This window comes from Callithrix jacchus, chromosome 2, assembly GCF_049354715.1.
Source record: "Callithrix jacchus isolate 240 chromosome 2, calJac240_pri, whole genome shotgun sequence".
NCBI lineage: Eukaryota > Metazoa > Chordata > Mammalia > Primates > Cebidae > Callithrix > Callithrix jacchus.
In genome coordinates, this window is record NC_133503.1 from 195,387,428 (window position 1) to 195,404,837 (window position 17,410).

Genomic DNA, 17,410 nt, shown 5'->3' on the forward strand with positions numbered 1-17,410 from the left:
TTGTTGGGATTAAGGCATGAACCAGTGTCCAGCTGAGCTAGTCATTCTTTAATGCCAAGGGGAATGCGGTGATGAGGGGCGAGTTCAGCACGACCATCAAGTTTGTCACACAGAAGCAGTTTTTCTTTCCTCCCCAACACTTAACTCTTACTCAGAATGCTAAAATACGGGTACTCAAAGGCCAACAGCCAACAACTTAATAGTGTGTGTTCCCTCATCAAAGCCATCTTTAAGTGAAAATGTCTTTTTTTTAGATGGAGTCTTGCCCTGTCACCCAGGCTGGAGTGCACTGGCACGTTCTTGGCTCACTGCAACCTCTGCCTCCCGGGTTCAAGTAGTTCTCCTGCCTCAGCCTCCCGTGTAGCTGGGATTACAGGCACCCACTGCCATGCCTGGCTAATTTTTATATTTTTTAGTAGAGACGGGTTTTGCCACGTTGGCTAGGATGGTCTGGAACTCCTGACCTCAGGTGATCCACCTGCCTTGGCCTCCTAAAGTGTTGGGATTATAGGCACGAGCCACTGTGCCTGGCCAAAAAAAATCATTTTCTTTTTGAAAGTGTGTGGTGCCACTACCTGCCTCATTCTAAGGTTTAAATTGTCATCGCTTTTGCAGCATCAGCGTAAATGTCAACACAGTGAAAAAGGCAGTCACTTTAGAGTAGGAAAATACATGACTTTATGGGCCCCGTTAAAAGGCCCAGGACCCCAAGGGATCTTGGAGCACACTTTGAAAACCAGCTTTAATATATACGAAGCGTTCAGAGCAGTGATCCGGCACATGCGTTTACATCTTTGCTACTGTCGTGGTTTCCCACTTTTCCTGACCTTCAACACTTTCTCAGCCACTTGCCTTCCGTCCCCAGTTTTTTGGTGCTTTTAGATAACACCATTCTGCTAAGGCTGCCTGCAACACACACCTAGGTTCGAGAAACTTCTCCATGCTTACCCATTACTGATTTGTTAATTACTACCATACCCCACCTTCCTCTGCTTCCCCAGCCCCCAATCTGTTGGAGCTGTTTCACCTAGAGAAAGAGATTCAAGAAATTCAGTCACACATAACTGAGACTGACCTCTCAGCCCTCCCAAGGGCATTTGTGCTTCACAGTGGCTGCTTGCAAGGCTGACCCTCACCTGCATTCAATCAACCTCAGGTGGAAAATATTCAGGGAAAAAAAATGCATCTGTACTCATGTAGATTTTTTGTCATTACTCCCTAAACAGTATAGTATGAAATTTACATATCATTTACATTAGGTATTATGCATAATATGGAGATGATCTGAAGTATACAGGAGGTGTACGTTATATGCAAATACCTTGGATTTTTATCATGGACTTGAGGATTCATGAACTTTGGCATCTGCAGGACGTCCTGGAACTACTGCCCCATGGAAACTGAGAGTAGACTGAAGGTAAAAAAAGGACATTTAACAAACCTCAATGAATCTGGGTAAACTGGGAAAGAGCAGTAAAACATGGGGTCTTACATGGGAATCTAGCCTTTGGGTCAAGCACCCTTAAGTTGCTTTTGCTCCACGTGGGGAAGGAGAGAGAGTGGCCCAAGTAGCAGGGAAATGAAACGAGTGATCTGAAACTGGAAAGATGAAGGACATCTCCTGGAAGAGGTTTATTTGTAATGAAACAAAAACCAAAGGCTTGTGAAACATGTTTTCCTGTTCACTGATCGGTTTCTCAACCAGAAAAACATCAGGAATGTCTGTGAGGTTCAATTGTATGAGGGGGATTGGTTTAATGGCTCTTCTGATACAACCATGGACCCCTCAGATAAGACTGTAGTCCAAAGAAGGCTGCTGTATGTTCTCTGAAGTCTAGAATCAGTCACCATAAATAAACTGTTTAAAGCTTTCACTACTCAATTGGCCCAGTTCCATATAAACATGAAAAGAAGGAAGAATGCTATTACACACATTCCTAAATTCACAGGTGTTATTCAGCAAAACATCCAATGCATTAACGTACAGAGAAAACACAATGACCCAATAGTTAAGACTGGTAAATATCCAGGTTCACATGGGAAGGTAACCCAAATTCATGAGTTAAGCTTAGGTAAGTCACCATTTCCTAATTCTAGGGAATAAGGTGTGACTAGTTAAGGTGGCACTAACTAGTGATAAAGTTCATCAAGATGAGCTTTATCATCATGATGTTCTTCAAGAAACACTGTTTTAGAAAATCTAGAGAATCATTAACAGGCAAAAGCAGAAGAGGAAGGGGATGAGCTGGGCAACTCTGGGGTTAGACTGCTGGGGACTGACCTGGCTCTACTACCTGCTGGAGGTGAGATGCTGGCAAATTATTAGTACTCACCTGTAAGATGTGAGCGGCAGGAAGTGTATCTGCCTCACTGGGTTGAGAACAGAGACAATCCAGTCGGAGTTCTTGGAAGAAGTCCTGGCTCGTCAGGACTGTTAGCTAGTACAATCAATTTCAGTCATTCTCAACATGGGAACTGCAGGATTTCTCCCTTATTTCCTGTAATTTACTTTAACCCTCTACTTACTGTAAACCTCTGGTAGGAAAACAAGCAGGTTCTGAACTGCCCTTCTATGCCTGTGCTGGTGGCTGACTGCAACATGCTGCCTCTAATTCTGCACGAGTTGCGTGCAGGGTGGGGCCAGAGGAAAGCAAGGGCTCACACGGGTCTCTATCAGCTCTGAACAACATCCTAGGTTAGGCTGTGAGCCACCTACTAATAGCACTTAAGGCATCCCATAATTCTGCAGTGGAAATACTCATCTTTGACGAGCCGCTACAATCAAAGGGCCTACCCATTTAGAGAGGAAGAGGATCAAGCCCATATTCCTCTTGATACTAAAGTGCATCTTGAGGATTCATGTTTTAACTGTTAAAAGTCCCTACAGCCTATTTTGGAAAAAAAAATCCACTCAAACCCCTTCAATTAGGGCGGCATTTAATCACTGTTACAATAAATGTTTCTTAAACCTGAAGATAGGTTGTTTAAAGAGATTCCCTTAATACAACGAATACAAAAACACGTTGAGATAGTACCCCCACAATTACACATTTTTGAACAACTGAAACTATGCTTACCAAACAGCTCTTTTTATTATAGCATCTACAATGCCTGAAAAAGGATGTAATAAATAACTGTAGACGCATCGCAAGACACCCATTTATTCAATCACAGTAGATCTTACTACATAGTATCTCCATGTCTTCATTCTTCAGATTCTCCAGGCTTACGAATGTCATCAATCTTCAAAATCATTCTAACCATTTGTGTCGCAAGAGATATTTGTTGCTTTTTGCCAATCAAGGTTTCTATGACATGCTGTTGCTTCATATCTGAAAAATACAAGGACATCGATTATCCTAAAATAGCATACATATTCATTACCAAGAACCAGCTCTGATTTTCTGATTTATGGAATCACAGCAAAACTTAAGAAATACAAACTCCTAGAAGCCAAGCAGGAGGCCACTCATTTCAGTTAATTTCATTTTCAGATGAAGATAACTTCACTACTTCCAACGACACTCAGGAATTTGAACCTGGTAAACAGCTATTGGGAGAGGGCTGTCTTCAATGAGAAGCTACAGGGTGAAATTTCTCAGTAACAGCTCACTAAGTATCCATACCCTAACTTAGGAAATCTAAAGTAAGTGAAATCTGACCATAGCTGAAATACAAGGTATTTTCAATAGAGATCTAGAAATGCTAATTTTTATTTTTTTTTGGAGACAGGGTCTCGCTCTGTTGCCCGAGCTGGAGCGCAATGGTGCAATCTCAGCTGACTGCAACCTCGGCTTCTCCAGTTCAAGCAATTCTCTGCCTCAGCCTCCTGAGTAGCTGGGATTACAGGTGCCCACCACCACGCCCGGCTGATTTTTATAATTTTAGTAGAGATGGGGTTTCACCATGTTGGTCAGGCTGGTCTCAAACTCCTGACCTCAGGTGATCCACCTGCCTAGGCCTCCTGAAGTGCTGGGATTACAGGCATGAGTCACCGCGCCAGGCCCTAGAAATGCTAAATTTTAGCACAACCAGGCATTCAAATTAGAAACAGTAAATATTTTCCCGACAAAGAGTTGCTATTATTAAAAGTCTTGGGATATGAGCATGGAAAGCAGACCGTACCTTCACTTCTAAGCAAAACCAAACTGTCAGGTTCTGTGGACTGATTATAGCCAGGGCCCGATTTAGTACAGAAATGCCTGGGACCACTGTTTCAACAAGCTACAGTCACCCTAGCTTTTTGGGAACGGAGCTACACAAGTGGCTACAGAGGTTACAGTATTATATCACATTTATCAAACACTCCACGATGTGCACTAAAGCCCACTTCAGAGCTGTTTTATATTGTCCACGGACAGACACTGTGTCAAGAAAGCAATATGGCATTACTTTCCAAAACTAAAGATTAAAACGTAAGTCACCTTTGGTGCTAACACCATATTGTAGTTTACTGTTATTAAAATGAGTTTTATGTTGCTAGGTCTAGTATCTAACCAATTCCTATGGTGATCAAATCAAACATTCTAAAATTCAAGGACTTGAACACCTGAAGTGGGTTTATGTATTTAAAAGAACATCATCATCTCACAGCACACACAGCGGACTATCATTGTTAAATCAGACACCCCATGCACACGTGTGGCAGCTCCTCACCATTTGTCCCCCTGTGCAAACAGTCGATGCCAAGAGCAGGGTTCCTCTCCTTCACTTGTCTGGCTCGGACTTCGGTCATAGTCTGGATGGGATTCATGCCACTGTTTTCAGACAGGGCCATGGGGATGACCTCCAGTGCATCAGCAAATGCTCTCATGGCGTACTGTTCTAAGGTGGGGCACTGGAAGGGTACAGGGGTATGGTAAGTGCACTTGGCAAAATAAAACCCAGCAGCACCTTGAAAACACAGCTATATTGCGTACTTTGCAAAGTCAGCTCACAAAGCATAAGAATAGGCTGTTTTTATTTTTGTATCTATCAGAATATTACAATGCACTGCAGAACGTAGGCAGAGGGTATGCATACATGAGAGATGTCTCAAAATACAGCAGCTCTTACTGCTTTAAGTTATATTTTGAATCTCAAATAACATTAAAAGATTAGAGATTTATTATTTCAAGCTGAGAAATACTAGTTTATAGTAACCAGAATCTGAATACAGGAACATGGGAATTAACTTAGATTAAAATACCCGTCGCCTACAGCTCACGATGCTTTTGTGCGTCTCACACGCAGCACAGCACCTCGCTCTGTTCTGCAGCCTCACACCTGCCACCGCTGGCGAGGCCCGAGTCCTTCTAAGTCTGTACATACCCCTTACCTTATCTGCCTCTTGGCTAACTGCCAGGGCACAGGATATCTCCGCAGCCCCTCCTCCATACACCACACGATTATCACGGATGAGGTTCCGGATGACACACAGAGCATCGTGAAGGGATCGTTTCGCCTCCTCAATGATCTAAGGAAAACAGCCTTGCCTAAATCAGTGTGATCAAGATCTATTCAATTTAGAGCCAAGTATCTGGCACCTCTTTAGAAACAGAAGCTCTGCTCTAATACTTAGATGGCCTCCATTATCGGATGACCTGTATCTTTCTTTCTTTTCTTCCTGTGATGGAGTTAACAAAATTCAAGAGGCACAGGCGGCCAGTGACTCATTCTAGGATACACGGTCAAGCAAAAGTCAAAACGGACCAAAAAAAAAACCACCTCGAAAAGACTTATCACAATGTGCTAAAAACTCAGTCTCAAAGAACAGAGCGATCGTCAGTGGCTATTCACTTGGGTTCCCTTTTTCTACCTCAGGGACAGATGTAGGTCATCTTTGCTAATGACACCATATTGCTAGGACTAGCAGTTTAACCAGCCCCTAAGGTTAATCGTACCAAACATTCTAAAATCCAGGGCTTGAACATTTAAACTGTGCTTAAATCTCATAGCATGTATTATACACTGTAATGGACAGCAGAAAGGCAAATGTGCCTAGTGAAATTAACAATTTAACATGGTCTTCTGTAATTTTACACCATGGAACATGATTGTTTGAGAAAAACGATATTTTTCTTATGGTAACTTTGTCTCTATTAAATATATTACAGGCAGAAAAGCCAGAGCATGAGACAAAATAAGAAATAGTCTAAGACAAATAGTTGAATTCTCACCATCTTATTTCCTCCTCTAATAAAAATGGTTACGGCTCTGGAGTTCTTACACTGCTCGATGACCAGCATTTTATCCTTAGTCGTTCCAAATGAGATCTCCTGTACAAGACCAGCAAAGCCCAGCTTCTCGGCTGTGAGCTCTGAGAACCTGGGGACGATCCGCCCTCCTGTTGCAATGGCAATCAGCTAATTGGGGTGGTCAGGGAGAAGACAGTACTGGTGAAGTTAACTTTCAAAAGTGGGCCACAAATGAGCAAAACTTGATCTAACACCACCTTGTTGACTAGACTTGCTGCCCCATTGTGACTAACTCACGCCCTCATCTCCCCTCTGCGCAGCTGTCCCTCCCTCAGGGAACCCAGCTTGCATGTTCCTTGCACTGCATTGCAGAGAGAACTACTGAGGCAGCATTGCCTGGGACTGCTGTTAGTATTCGGATGAGACCAGGTCTTCCTGCCTTAGTCAATGATAGGGCCAAGTGAGACAACACAGGGAGAGAATTGCAAAATGCCAGGAAACACCAGAACCACACAGCACTGTATCGAAACGGTAACAAAGATCCCAGCACGTTCCCCCTCTCCTGGCTCATGCTCCCCTCATCTCCCAGCCTTGGTAAGATGCGGCTGTTTAAGGGAGGGCTATCAAAACATCCCTCAACACATAAGCTGAACCCCTACATCTCAAAGCCCCTTCATAGGAGTATCCTACCTCAATTTCAGGTCCTCCTACCCAGCGCACCGCAGGCAAGTTGTTCTGAAGAAGTAAGTGATTTGCTTCATCATCAAAGCCCCACTGACAAATTGCTAGGTTAGCACCAGTCTCCTTAATCTGGGAAAAGAAACACCGCAATCATGTTAAGAGAAGAAAGTGGGTATTTATTCTTCGTTATAACGTTTGAAAAAAGGAGAGGCGTAGCTGAGTGTAAGGCGGGTGCACTCAAACACAAAAGCAAAGAAGGAAGAGAACAGACAAGTGTCCTCTTTCTGTCAGTTCCAAATTCTAAATGTATTATCAACGGCGATCACCTCATTTTTAAAACTATGCTTTAAAAACCACAATCAGTAATTCATACTGAACCCTATTGTTACAGTGACGCAAAAAACCAACAGACTTGTCAACAAACAAAGCTAATACCCTCTCCCAACCATGGGGAAAAGGCTCTGCCCTGTCACAAACACCTGTGGAGAACTTTCATCTGAGTATGTTTTAAACAATGTTATGAACCACTTGCAACTTGTCTGAGTGGACAATCTTCAGTTGGATTCATAAATACCAACTAATTCAGGGGCCCACAGAAGCAACTCTGCTTCCAGTAAGAAGCACTGTCACCCCAACCTGCAAATGGCAAAGTGACTTTTCCCAATCAGGAAGGCAGCCATCAGGTTGCCCACCCCACCGCTGGTGCTTACCTAAGATGGCTGCACCGTGCCCCACAACTCCCGCTTACCTGTCTCCTTCAGGCCTCCCAGACCATCCGCTACGGCCTAGCTCTCCCTTTCTTCCTTCCCTGATCCTCTGGAGCTCAGTCCAGGAGAGCAGCCTCCTTATACAATGCTTCTGTCACAACCCCTGAAAACCAACCTGCCCTGCAACCATCCTCAGATGGCAGCTGCTTTCCCTCTCACGTGCTCAAAACAGGAGAGGGCTCCTTCTTACTCCTCAGGCACCTTCAATGTTCTCGAGTCCCTGCCTCTCATTAACATTTTAGCATCTAGCCCCAGCACCATTCCTTTCTCATTCTCAGCAACCTGCGCCCCACCAGTGTGATCCAGTAACATTCCCGGCCTCTCAGTATATCTCTGACCCCCTGGTGCAGATGAGCCACAATTTTCATGCCGACGGGCCCACCTGCCCAGATAATGGACTTGTATGTACAAGCTCCTGCCAGCATGCTCTAGTCCCTGAGGCTGGCTGTTCCTTCTACCAGCCAACCACGTTCCTGCCTCAAGAGCATCCCCATCTGTACTTAGCCTGAAATGTTCTCCCCTGGGGGTGCTGCTTCACTCAATGTTAGCTTCTCCCTACAGGTCATGTCTCTGAGCAGCATCTGTAACAGAGCTGTACCCACCTTTCCCTTATCTGTGCCTCAAGAGCACAAGCTTGGCTTCATTCACTGCTGAACCTTTAGTGCCTACAACAGAGCTTGATATGTTGAAGGCACAAAAAACCACATCATGAATGAGCAGATAAATACAATGACTCTCCCAAGAACAGACATGAAAATAGCCTCTAGTTGGTTTGCTATGGTAAATAATGCTCTAACCAACCCATGCTCCTGTATTCTTGAGTACCTGTGTTTTCAGCTCCCAACGACAGAGTCCCCAAAGAAGAGCTGCTACATCAGAGAGCAAGCACACCTATGCTAAGGTATTCGTGAACCCAAACTAGATTTATCTGAGTGAAGAACGGGATTCCTATAAGTGCATTCTGGTTTAATTCCAGTTACTCATTAACTCTTGCCTAAAAGGTATAGTCAGAAATCTTAAAGGGAAGGTAGGCTACGTCACACTTGTCCAGGAGAGCAAGTGTAATAACGTACAATCGAGAGCATGGCTTTAGGTAACAGGATCACTTCTTTCAGGGCCTTGAACACGCTACCATTTTAAGACAAAATTAGAATTCTTCTCTGTTTGTACCTTTCTATGCCATCTGGTTTGTTCTTGTGTATGTTTTAGAACTGAAGACTACGCGTATTTACGAACCACACCTAACTAACTGTATCCTCTGGGAGTTTAAATTCCACTGAGGACTCCGGTAACACTTACCTGTTGAATCATCTCTTCAAATTTCTCCTTTTCATATTTCTGAAGGGCTTTATAATCTTCTACAGAGGTCACATCCAGCTTATGCTTCGTTTTTGGTTTGGGTGGTTCGAATGGACATGTGAGAATTGCAATCTTAGCATCTTCCACTTTCTATGGGGAAACATAAGGACATTTTAATTGGTGAAATTATGAGTTAACCAACAGTGTGAAACTCTGAAACCCAACGGCTTACTTTCGGCATCTGCGGGTGACTGAAATCCTTGTCTACGATCACGCCCTTAATCAGCTTAGTGTCCTCCAGCCTGCCACCCACTTTGCCTTCTACTTTGATAAGCTCAAAGTCCACATCTCTGCGCTCCATGTCTGCTACAGTGAGGACGGCATTCACAGCGATCTCCGCCATTTGTCGGTGACAACTGTTGACCCTGATGAAATCACCACAAAACAAACTTCACTGGTTTCACAATTACCGCAACCAAAGCAGGCCACATGATACAATGTTACTCAAAGATATAAATCAAATGATGTTCTGAATCTTCTAGAAGGGAATGTCGTCTCCGCCTGCATTTTCAACAGGCTGGGGCAGAGATTCTTAACCTGTGACTGACCCATGGACCGCAAAGGGGACTGTGCACTTAGATGGGAAAATAATTACATCCTTTATTTTTGTTAACTCTGGAATTTACTATTTCCTTCCATTATAAATGTACTCAAGAAACCACTGTAGTCTGGCATGAACTAAGGTCGTCTTAGAATGCACCACTTTTACAGAATACGTTACAATTTTACAAGTTCAGAACAGAATGAGAAAGATAAGTAATAACTCGGGGAAAAGTCAATCTTATCTAAATGAAGTGCAGCACTTAATGGGAAGTGAAATTCCCACAACATGAGTTACCCAGAGGATGCTGCCTTTTTGAAAGCTTTGAAACATTTGAATAGATTGCTCCTTAAATTCATTTTTGAGCCAAGAAAAACAACTAGGGAAACCTAGCACTTGAAATGTCTGAAATCTTAGATTATCTATAAAACAGAATCATGAAAGTAAAAATGTTGTATCTTAAGTAGACTGAGTTAATACTTGCAAACAGAACAGGGCCAACTTTAAAGCAACAATAAAACAGAGATGTACACGTCAAGTAATGATGATGTCCTTCTCTTGAGAAAATAGTGTTATACTTGTGACCGAGGCTACCCCTACGGTAGTTCCTCTTGCCTAGAGAGCTAGTCTCTGCTACGACCTGTGGTTAGAGCACAGCAGGCACCGTTGAAGGCTTCTGCCCTAACAGAGGCTTTCCTCAGGGGAAAAGGCAACGGAGGCCGACACATTTCCTGCATTTTCCCCAACTACCGAGTTGAGAAGACCCCTCCTTCCTTTTTGCTAAAACCACCACAAGCACACACTTGAAAACATCTTTCATTGATATAAAGTAATTGTAATTAAGTAACTTACACTGAATTTTTATGTTATATTATGGCAACAGACCTTAAGTCTTTATCATTGTTCATAATCAGTGCACCCCTTGGCTGAGGTTGCTTAGAGTTTCCTGGGGGAAAGAGCTGTGTCTTTATGCCCATTAAGACCAGGCAGCCAGCTTGGCGAACAGGTATTATGCAAATGTTGAAAACACCAGAGACAAGTCAGTTTCAAGACTGTTTCTCCTTACTAAGTTATAATTTTGGATCAGCAATTTGCTGAATAAAAAGTGGAACCCACCCCCAGTAACTCCTTAAGAAACAAATTACAGAAAGAAGTGTTAAGAAGATTCACATATCCTCCAAGTAGGACCCCTTCTAGTTGATTTCTTTTTTTTTGGAGACAGGGCTCTGTTGCTCAAGCTGGATGCAGTGGCATGATCATGGCCTGTAGCCTCGACCTCTCACCTCAGCCTCTAGAGTTGCTGGGGCATGTGCTTCCATGCCTGGTTCATTTATTTTTTGTAGCGAGGGGGTCCCATTATGTTGCCCTGGCTGGTCTTGAACTCCTGGGCTCAAGCAACTCTACTGCTTTGGCCTCCTAAACTACTGCTTTGGCTGAGATTACAAGTATGAGCCACTGTACCCTAGCTGATCTTAAACACAGCCTATTCTACTAAATTAAAATAACTGTATTTTGCAAATAATTGTCAAGGGCATTTACACCTGAACTTAGAAATTCAGTTCTCAACTAAAATACAAAATCCATGTGTCTACATCTACATTAAAAACAAAGCAAAATCAAGTGATTGAAAGAAACTCATCGAATCAATACAAATCCACCAGCAGTCATCTTGTGTCGCCTTTAAGAAATGGCAAACAAACTGTCTCCCCTACAAATGTATAATCGCATCTTCTACTGAAACATACACTTTGGAGCCCAGCGTGGTTTTTGCAGTCTGAATCAGGGGTTCGGTGTCCTTTATGTCAACAAGGACGCTATCGCTGATCTTGTCCAGGTGTTCAATAGCAACGCGGGCAGCCTGCTCATAGCCATCAGCTATTCTGATTGGGTGAATGCCTCGGTCTAGCAACTGCTCGGCTTCTTCTAACAAGGCACCAGCCAGGACTGCAAACAAGCCAGCAGACAATCAGTTCAGGAAAACAACAAAATTTCACTTTAAGTATAATCACCACAAGTTAGATGTTATCATAAAAATAAGAAGGTTCCAGAATGAAGCTGGAAGTAATCTTAGAGGCAGAAGCCATCTATTTTTAAAAGAAAACCTCTTGTTTTGACTCTAGCAAAGGTCTAATAGGTCTCCCCTTACAGATGAACATTCAACTTTCAGTGATGTAAAGAATGTAATGGTAAAAGAACATTTTTCTAAGAGGTAAAAACTATTATGTTTCCTGGGCCAGGTCTATTCAGTGAAATCCATCCTGGTGATAAGACTATTTACCGCCGCCCCCCCGCCTACCACCCACCACCACCACCACCACATTTCTTTCTCATTTTAGGGTCACAAAGATTAATTGTTTTAAATCTGCAGATCTCCAAACGCACTGAGAACAGTGCTTGGCATACAACAGTAACCAATAAATATTTGTTGAATAAATAAATTCAAAAATTATCTGCAGAAAAGGTAACCTTAGTGATATTTTGTCTTCAGTCTCAACTTTTTAAAGATTTCAAATCTTCAGAAAAAAAGGTACAATAGAAAAATGAATATCGGTTTACTTAACATTTTCTCTACAGTACATACCGTTTCTGTTCAACTATTTGAGAATTAGTTGCAGAAACCATGGCAGGTCACTCGTAAAAATGCCTAAAAAAAGTTTAGGCATACAGCTGAGAACAAGGGCATTCTCCTACACAACTGCAACGTAACTGTCACACTCAGGACACTCAGCATCAACACAGAACTATTATGCAGTACATGTCCATAATCTAATTCCTCCACTTTTCCCAAACATCCTTTACAGCTTAAAAGACAAGCAAAATCGGCATCCAGTCAATTATTACACATTTCTTCTTGCCTAACTATTCCAGCCCTCTTTCTATTCTCTGTAACACTGTCAGTTTTGAATGTCTGGGCCATTTGTTTTGTAGAATGTTCTTCAACTTGGATTTGTCTCTCCTCATGCCCTGATTCAGAGACGACAATCTTGGCAGCCGTGTTAGCCCCGTGGTCTTAAATGAGAAAGGAAAGGATGTTTGTCTTTTCTTACCAACCACTCCTGTGGTTCCGTCTCCAATTTCATCATCCTGAGACTTGGATAGTTCCACCATGAGCTTGGCAATCTGATGATCGACATCCATCATGCTTAAGATGGTGGCACCATCATTAGTTACAGTCACATCGCCATCCTTATCCACCATCATCTTATCCAGTCCTAAAAAGACAACGCATAGTAGGTTTTGGGCAAAAAACTGGCAACCAATATCACAAAGTATAAATAAGACCTCTTGACCCAGCTCTTACCTATGCAATTTATTATAAACAAATAATTCAACATACATGAAATAATAGCAGCATAAAAGCATTTTTAGATTAGGTAACATAAATGGCAAAAAATTATGGAGCATCATTAAATATAGTATTGATCTCAGAGACAACTATGATTTGGAAAATGCTAATGAAATGATGTTACATGTTAAAAAAAAAAAAGTCTGACGTAAATTACACACGACTCTAAGCATGTTTAAGAAACCTGAAATACACTAAAAAATTTTGGCTGTGTTAAGGAAGTAAGATACCTCCCCCCAAGATCCCACCTTTCTGTACAGAGATTTGTAGAACAGTTTTATGGTTTAAATCTTTTGCTAAAACACACGGAATGGTGGACTCTTACCATTTGGTCCAAGCGACGTTCTCATTGTATTTGCCACAGCCTTTGCCGCCATTATATGAGACTAATGAAACAGAAAAAGCAAAGATTGTTCATATAATTTCAATACTTAAAAGCACACATCTGATGATTACAAAAATCACTTATGACTTAGTTTCTATCTTCTAGAAGCCTCTACATTTAAGAGGCGACAGGTCTAAGTATTATAACATTTACGACTCCAGTTTTAATAAGCCATTCTTATGTAAAAGAAACAGAGCTAAGTGCTTTGTGCTATCTCACTTAATTTTCAAGACATGAATGAGACAGATTCTTTTACCAGCCTGTTTACAGCTGAGAACAGGAACAGCATGATCATGACCTTACAAGACCATTTTCAACATAGTCCTCCCTGAGTATCCATGAGGAATTGGTTGCAGGAGCCCCTGAGGATACCAAAATTCACAGATGCTCAGGTCCCTTGAATCTAGGCTTCCATATCTGTGGGTTTCACATCTGCAGATAAGGAGGGGACTGTACCCATGAGGAAGAGTTCAACTGTAAACACACAACATCTTACTGTCACACTATGATTTAGTGCGGAATTATAATCTTTTAAGCTGGGTGTGGTGGATAGAGCCTGTAATCCCACCTACTTGGGAGGCTGAGGCAGGAGGATCCCTTGAGGCCAGGAGTTTGAGATCAGCCTGGGCAACACGGAAGACCCCGGTACAAAATAAAAAGAAAAAATGTTCTTGCTTTAAACATCTTCCTCCACTCACCTGAAATTCCAATAATAATGTTTGTAGCTCTAAGTTAGTAACCGGCCCCCTTAAGGAAGGTAAGTAGCTGTCAAAGTGATAATAAAAATAAAAGTTACCTGTTACTTCTTTTTTTCTTTAAACCACATTTAGCTACCAAATTGAGTGATAGAATTATTAGTTATTTATTTGTTCATTTTTTTTGAGACAGAGTCTCACTCTGTCGCCCAAGCTAGAGTGCGGTGGTGCAATATTGGCTCACTGCAACCTCCACCTCCCCAGTAGCTAGGATTACAGGCAAGCGCCACCATGCCCAGTTAATTTTCGTATTTTTAGTAGAGCCAGGGTTTTAACATGTTAGTAAGGCTGGTCTCGAACTCCTGACCTTGTGATCCGTCCACCTCGGTGTCCAAAAGTGCTGGGATTACAGACGTGAGTCAAAGTGCCTGGCGAATTATCATTATTATTATTAGTATTTTTTTTTAAGGAGAAAGCAAGAGGCAGAAAGAAAAGGATGGAAGGATTTTGGCAAATAGGAGAGATCCCAAAATCCCAAGATATATTTTGCTCTATGGCTCAGGAAAGTGAAAAAAACCTTTTTCTTCCTTCTGTTAGTTAGTTCTGCATATTTCCAGAGGGAAGAGCCTAAACATCAAGGTATAATACATATTATGGACAAAACAGAATTATGCTGGCTGGTCTGGAAACTTAGCTTGCTTTGTTTTAGGTTACATGTTTTTAGGATATGATTCCTTCCTAAGCCAACTAATGCCTGCATTTTTTTTTTTTTTTTTGAGATGGAATTTCGCTGTTGTCGCCCAGGATGGCCTCCCGGGTTCAACCATCTCTTGCCTCAGCCTCCTAAGTAGCTGGGATTACAGGTGCACTCCAACACGCCTGTCTCATTTTTGTATTTTCAGTAGAGACAGGGCTTCACCATGTTGGTCAGGCTGATCTTGAACTCCTGACCTTGTGATCCACCTGCCTTGGTCTCCCAAAGTGCTGAGATTACAGGCATGAGCCACTGTGCCTGGCCAATGCCTGCATTTTTAAGGTGAAATATTACACGTTAAGTGTTACACAACTGAAGAATCTCAACAGAATACATATTACTTTTAAGGCTCTAAATGACCAGAGAGAAAGAACTGTGACCATTACCCATCAAAACATTCAAGTCCTGGCCTGCACATTTCTTTTACTGTTGCCTTCAATTTCCATATATTTTGGTTCTTCAAGTTAGCTGGACGTTCTGTGAGCTCAGGGAGCAAGTGTATACCCCTCAACTACTGAGTCTCAACACTCAAGCCTACCCACAGCATCCAACTCTTAGCTTTAAATACCCAGGTCACTGTCCAAAATGAGCCCCCACAGCAAGGAATGATCTGACCCTGAATGTCAATAATGTCAAGCTCGAGAATGCTGCTCTCGACTGCTCACTTGGACTCTGACAGAGGGGGCCTTGAACCATGGCGCTGCTCTTTAGCAGCAATCCCTCTTCAGAATAATTTATCAACTGCTCTGTGCCCAAGACTCCAATTTGGTAAAATAATACCTATGTCAGAGAGTTCTGGGCACAAATGCATGCAATTAGAACAAAATGGCCAATGCAAAACGACCTATAGCTTTAGTTACACTGTTCTACTGGGTGTGTGTACTGGATGTTACTTTGTCCGCAGGTCCCTCTAAGTGATAAATAAAATGGAATATATAATACAAGTAGCTTGGAACTTTTTTCTTTCTAGAAAGGTAACAAATACTGAGTACCTACCATGGATCAACCACTGTGCAGCCACTTAAGTCACTCCATGTAATATCAGTGTCAAGTCTTCAGCTTGACGGAGGCTAGCACCTCTACTGGAAAACGCGGTTCCGAGAGATTGTGTAACTTGCAGTAAATCAGTCCATGGGAGAACTGTATTTCTAACTTTGCTTTAAGTAAAACCCTAAGACATTAAGTGAACAGGGACACCTGAAAGCTGGTGGAACGGTCTCTTATGAATTCACTTTATATCAAACCCTAAATGCCATCTCGGACTGTCCTTTTGTCATTTTTTTGTCAACATCTGGTGCTCAGATGACCCTTCCTTTCTTACCTGCAGCCCCGGCTTCTTCAACATCTGTGATCTTCCCTATTCCCTTCGGTTCACCTCAAGCGTTGCTGCCTGAAGTGCAGCTCTACTTAAATTCTGCTCAAAACCCCTCAACGGTTCCCCTTCTTCCCAACGGAAAACGTCGTATTTTCCATGCTGGGCATTCAATAGCTTTCACTTTTGGGAACTATTATAAGTTAAAGTAGTCAGTGCTCCATTAAAACCGGATGGCTCTTCTACTCTACAACGTGCCATGAGCTTTCCTGCCCAAGCCTTTCCTTCTACCGTTTCCTCTCCCTAGAATGCTACTTCTCACTTTACCCCCTGATCTAACGCTGTCCTCCAGCAGCACGCTCATCTGCACCCACTCTCTAGCTGTCCTCACCGTACACTGCTTTGTATTATGGTGATGTGCGTCCATTTTTCGCTATTTTTCCTCAAGGGTGGGCAAAAAACCACTCAGAAATGAAATACCCTGTAAGTGATCACACCTTTACGAGTGACAAAGGAAACGGAAGGGCCGTGGCGGGTGGGCCAGCGGAGGGTTAAACAGCAGCGCCCTAACCTACAGGCGACGGAGCACCTCCCCGGAGTCTTCTCATGGGAGTGTAGTTCCGTGCTGCCGCCAGGCTGGAGAGGGCGGGCGGGGAGGTGGTCCCGCATCGCTCCCGCGGGCGATCGGATGAGCAGCTCCACCCAGATGCGAAGGGCGCTGGCGGCCCAGCATGGCCCCACATTCCGATCCCAGGCTTAGGCGCCTGCCTCTCCCGAGCACAGGGAGCAGGGGTGCTCGGCCGGAGACCACCGGGAGACGCAGATTCTCGAGGAGCACATGGCAGAGCCCCTCCTAAGCTCGCGCAGGCGCAGAGCCAGGCCTCGGCCGCCTCCCCTCAGCCCACCGCTAGCGGGTTCCTGTGCAGTTACCTTGAGGGCCTCAAGGCCCATAAGACGGGACTTGCGGTCTTGATCCTTGATGATAAGGAAAGGCCGCCCATATTCATCGAAGGCGAGGGTCCCCATGGACGCCATAGTGCAGCAGCAGGAGTTACTTTCCCCCAACCCGCGGAAACTGCTACAGAACCGAGAACGCACTTTTCTCTCGCGGGAGGGCTCAAAAGTTTGCGCAGGCGCACCACAAGACGCCAGGGACTTATGTTTCAACTAAGACTAATTTCACGCCGAACAGTATCTTCTGGAATCGGCGGCCTTCGGGAACTTCTATTAGCCAGAAAGCCGTGGGGGGAGGTTTGAAGACACTTACTGGAAATCTTAGGACACAAAAATCAAGAGCAGATTAAATTTGTCATTTCTTAAAACTGTACCAATGAGAATTTCTCGATAGTGGGTTCCAACGAGGAATTCATTGACTTAAAGAGTTATTTCCTCAT

General features: G+C 43.3%; 1 protein-coding gene across 1 annotated transcript; it reads right to left on the reverse strand.

Annotated features, from left to right (window-relative positions):
* Nucleotides 1–2,920: 2,920 nt before the first annotated feature.
* CCT5 (chaperonin containing TCP1 subunit 5) lies at nt 2,921–17,125 on the reverse strand. The gene is made up of 11 exons (XM_002745121.7): nt 16,947–17,125; nt 13,196–13,256; nt 12,572–12,736; nt 11,270–11,468; nt 9,156–9,348; nt 8,924–9,073; nt 6,867–6,986; nt 6,159–6,344; nt 5,318–5,455; nt 4,657–4,837; nt 2,921–3,332 (listed from the first exon to the last, which is right to left on the reverse strand). Exons 1-11 carry the CDS (start codon nt 17,049–17,051, stop codon nt 3,205–3,207), a joined length of 1,626 nt encoding a protein of 541 aa, XP_002745167.3. The 5' UTR covers nt 17,052–17,125; the 3' UTR covers nt 2,921–3,204.
* Nucleotides 17,126–17,410: the final 285 nt, after the last annotated feature.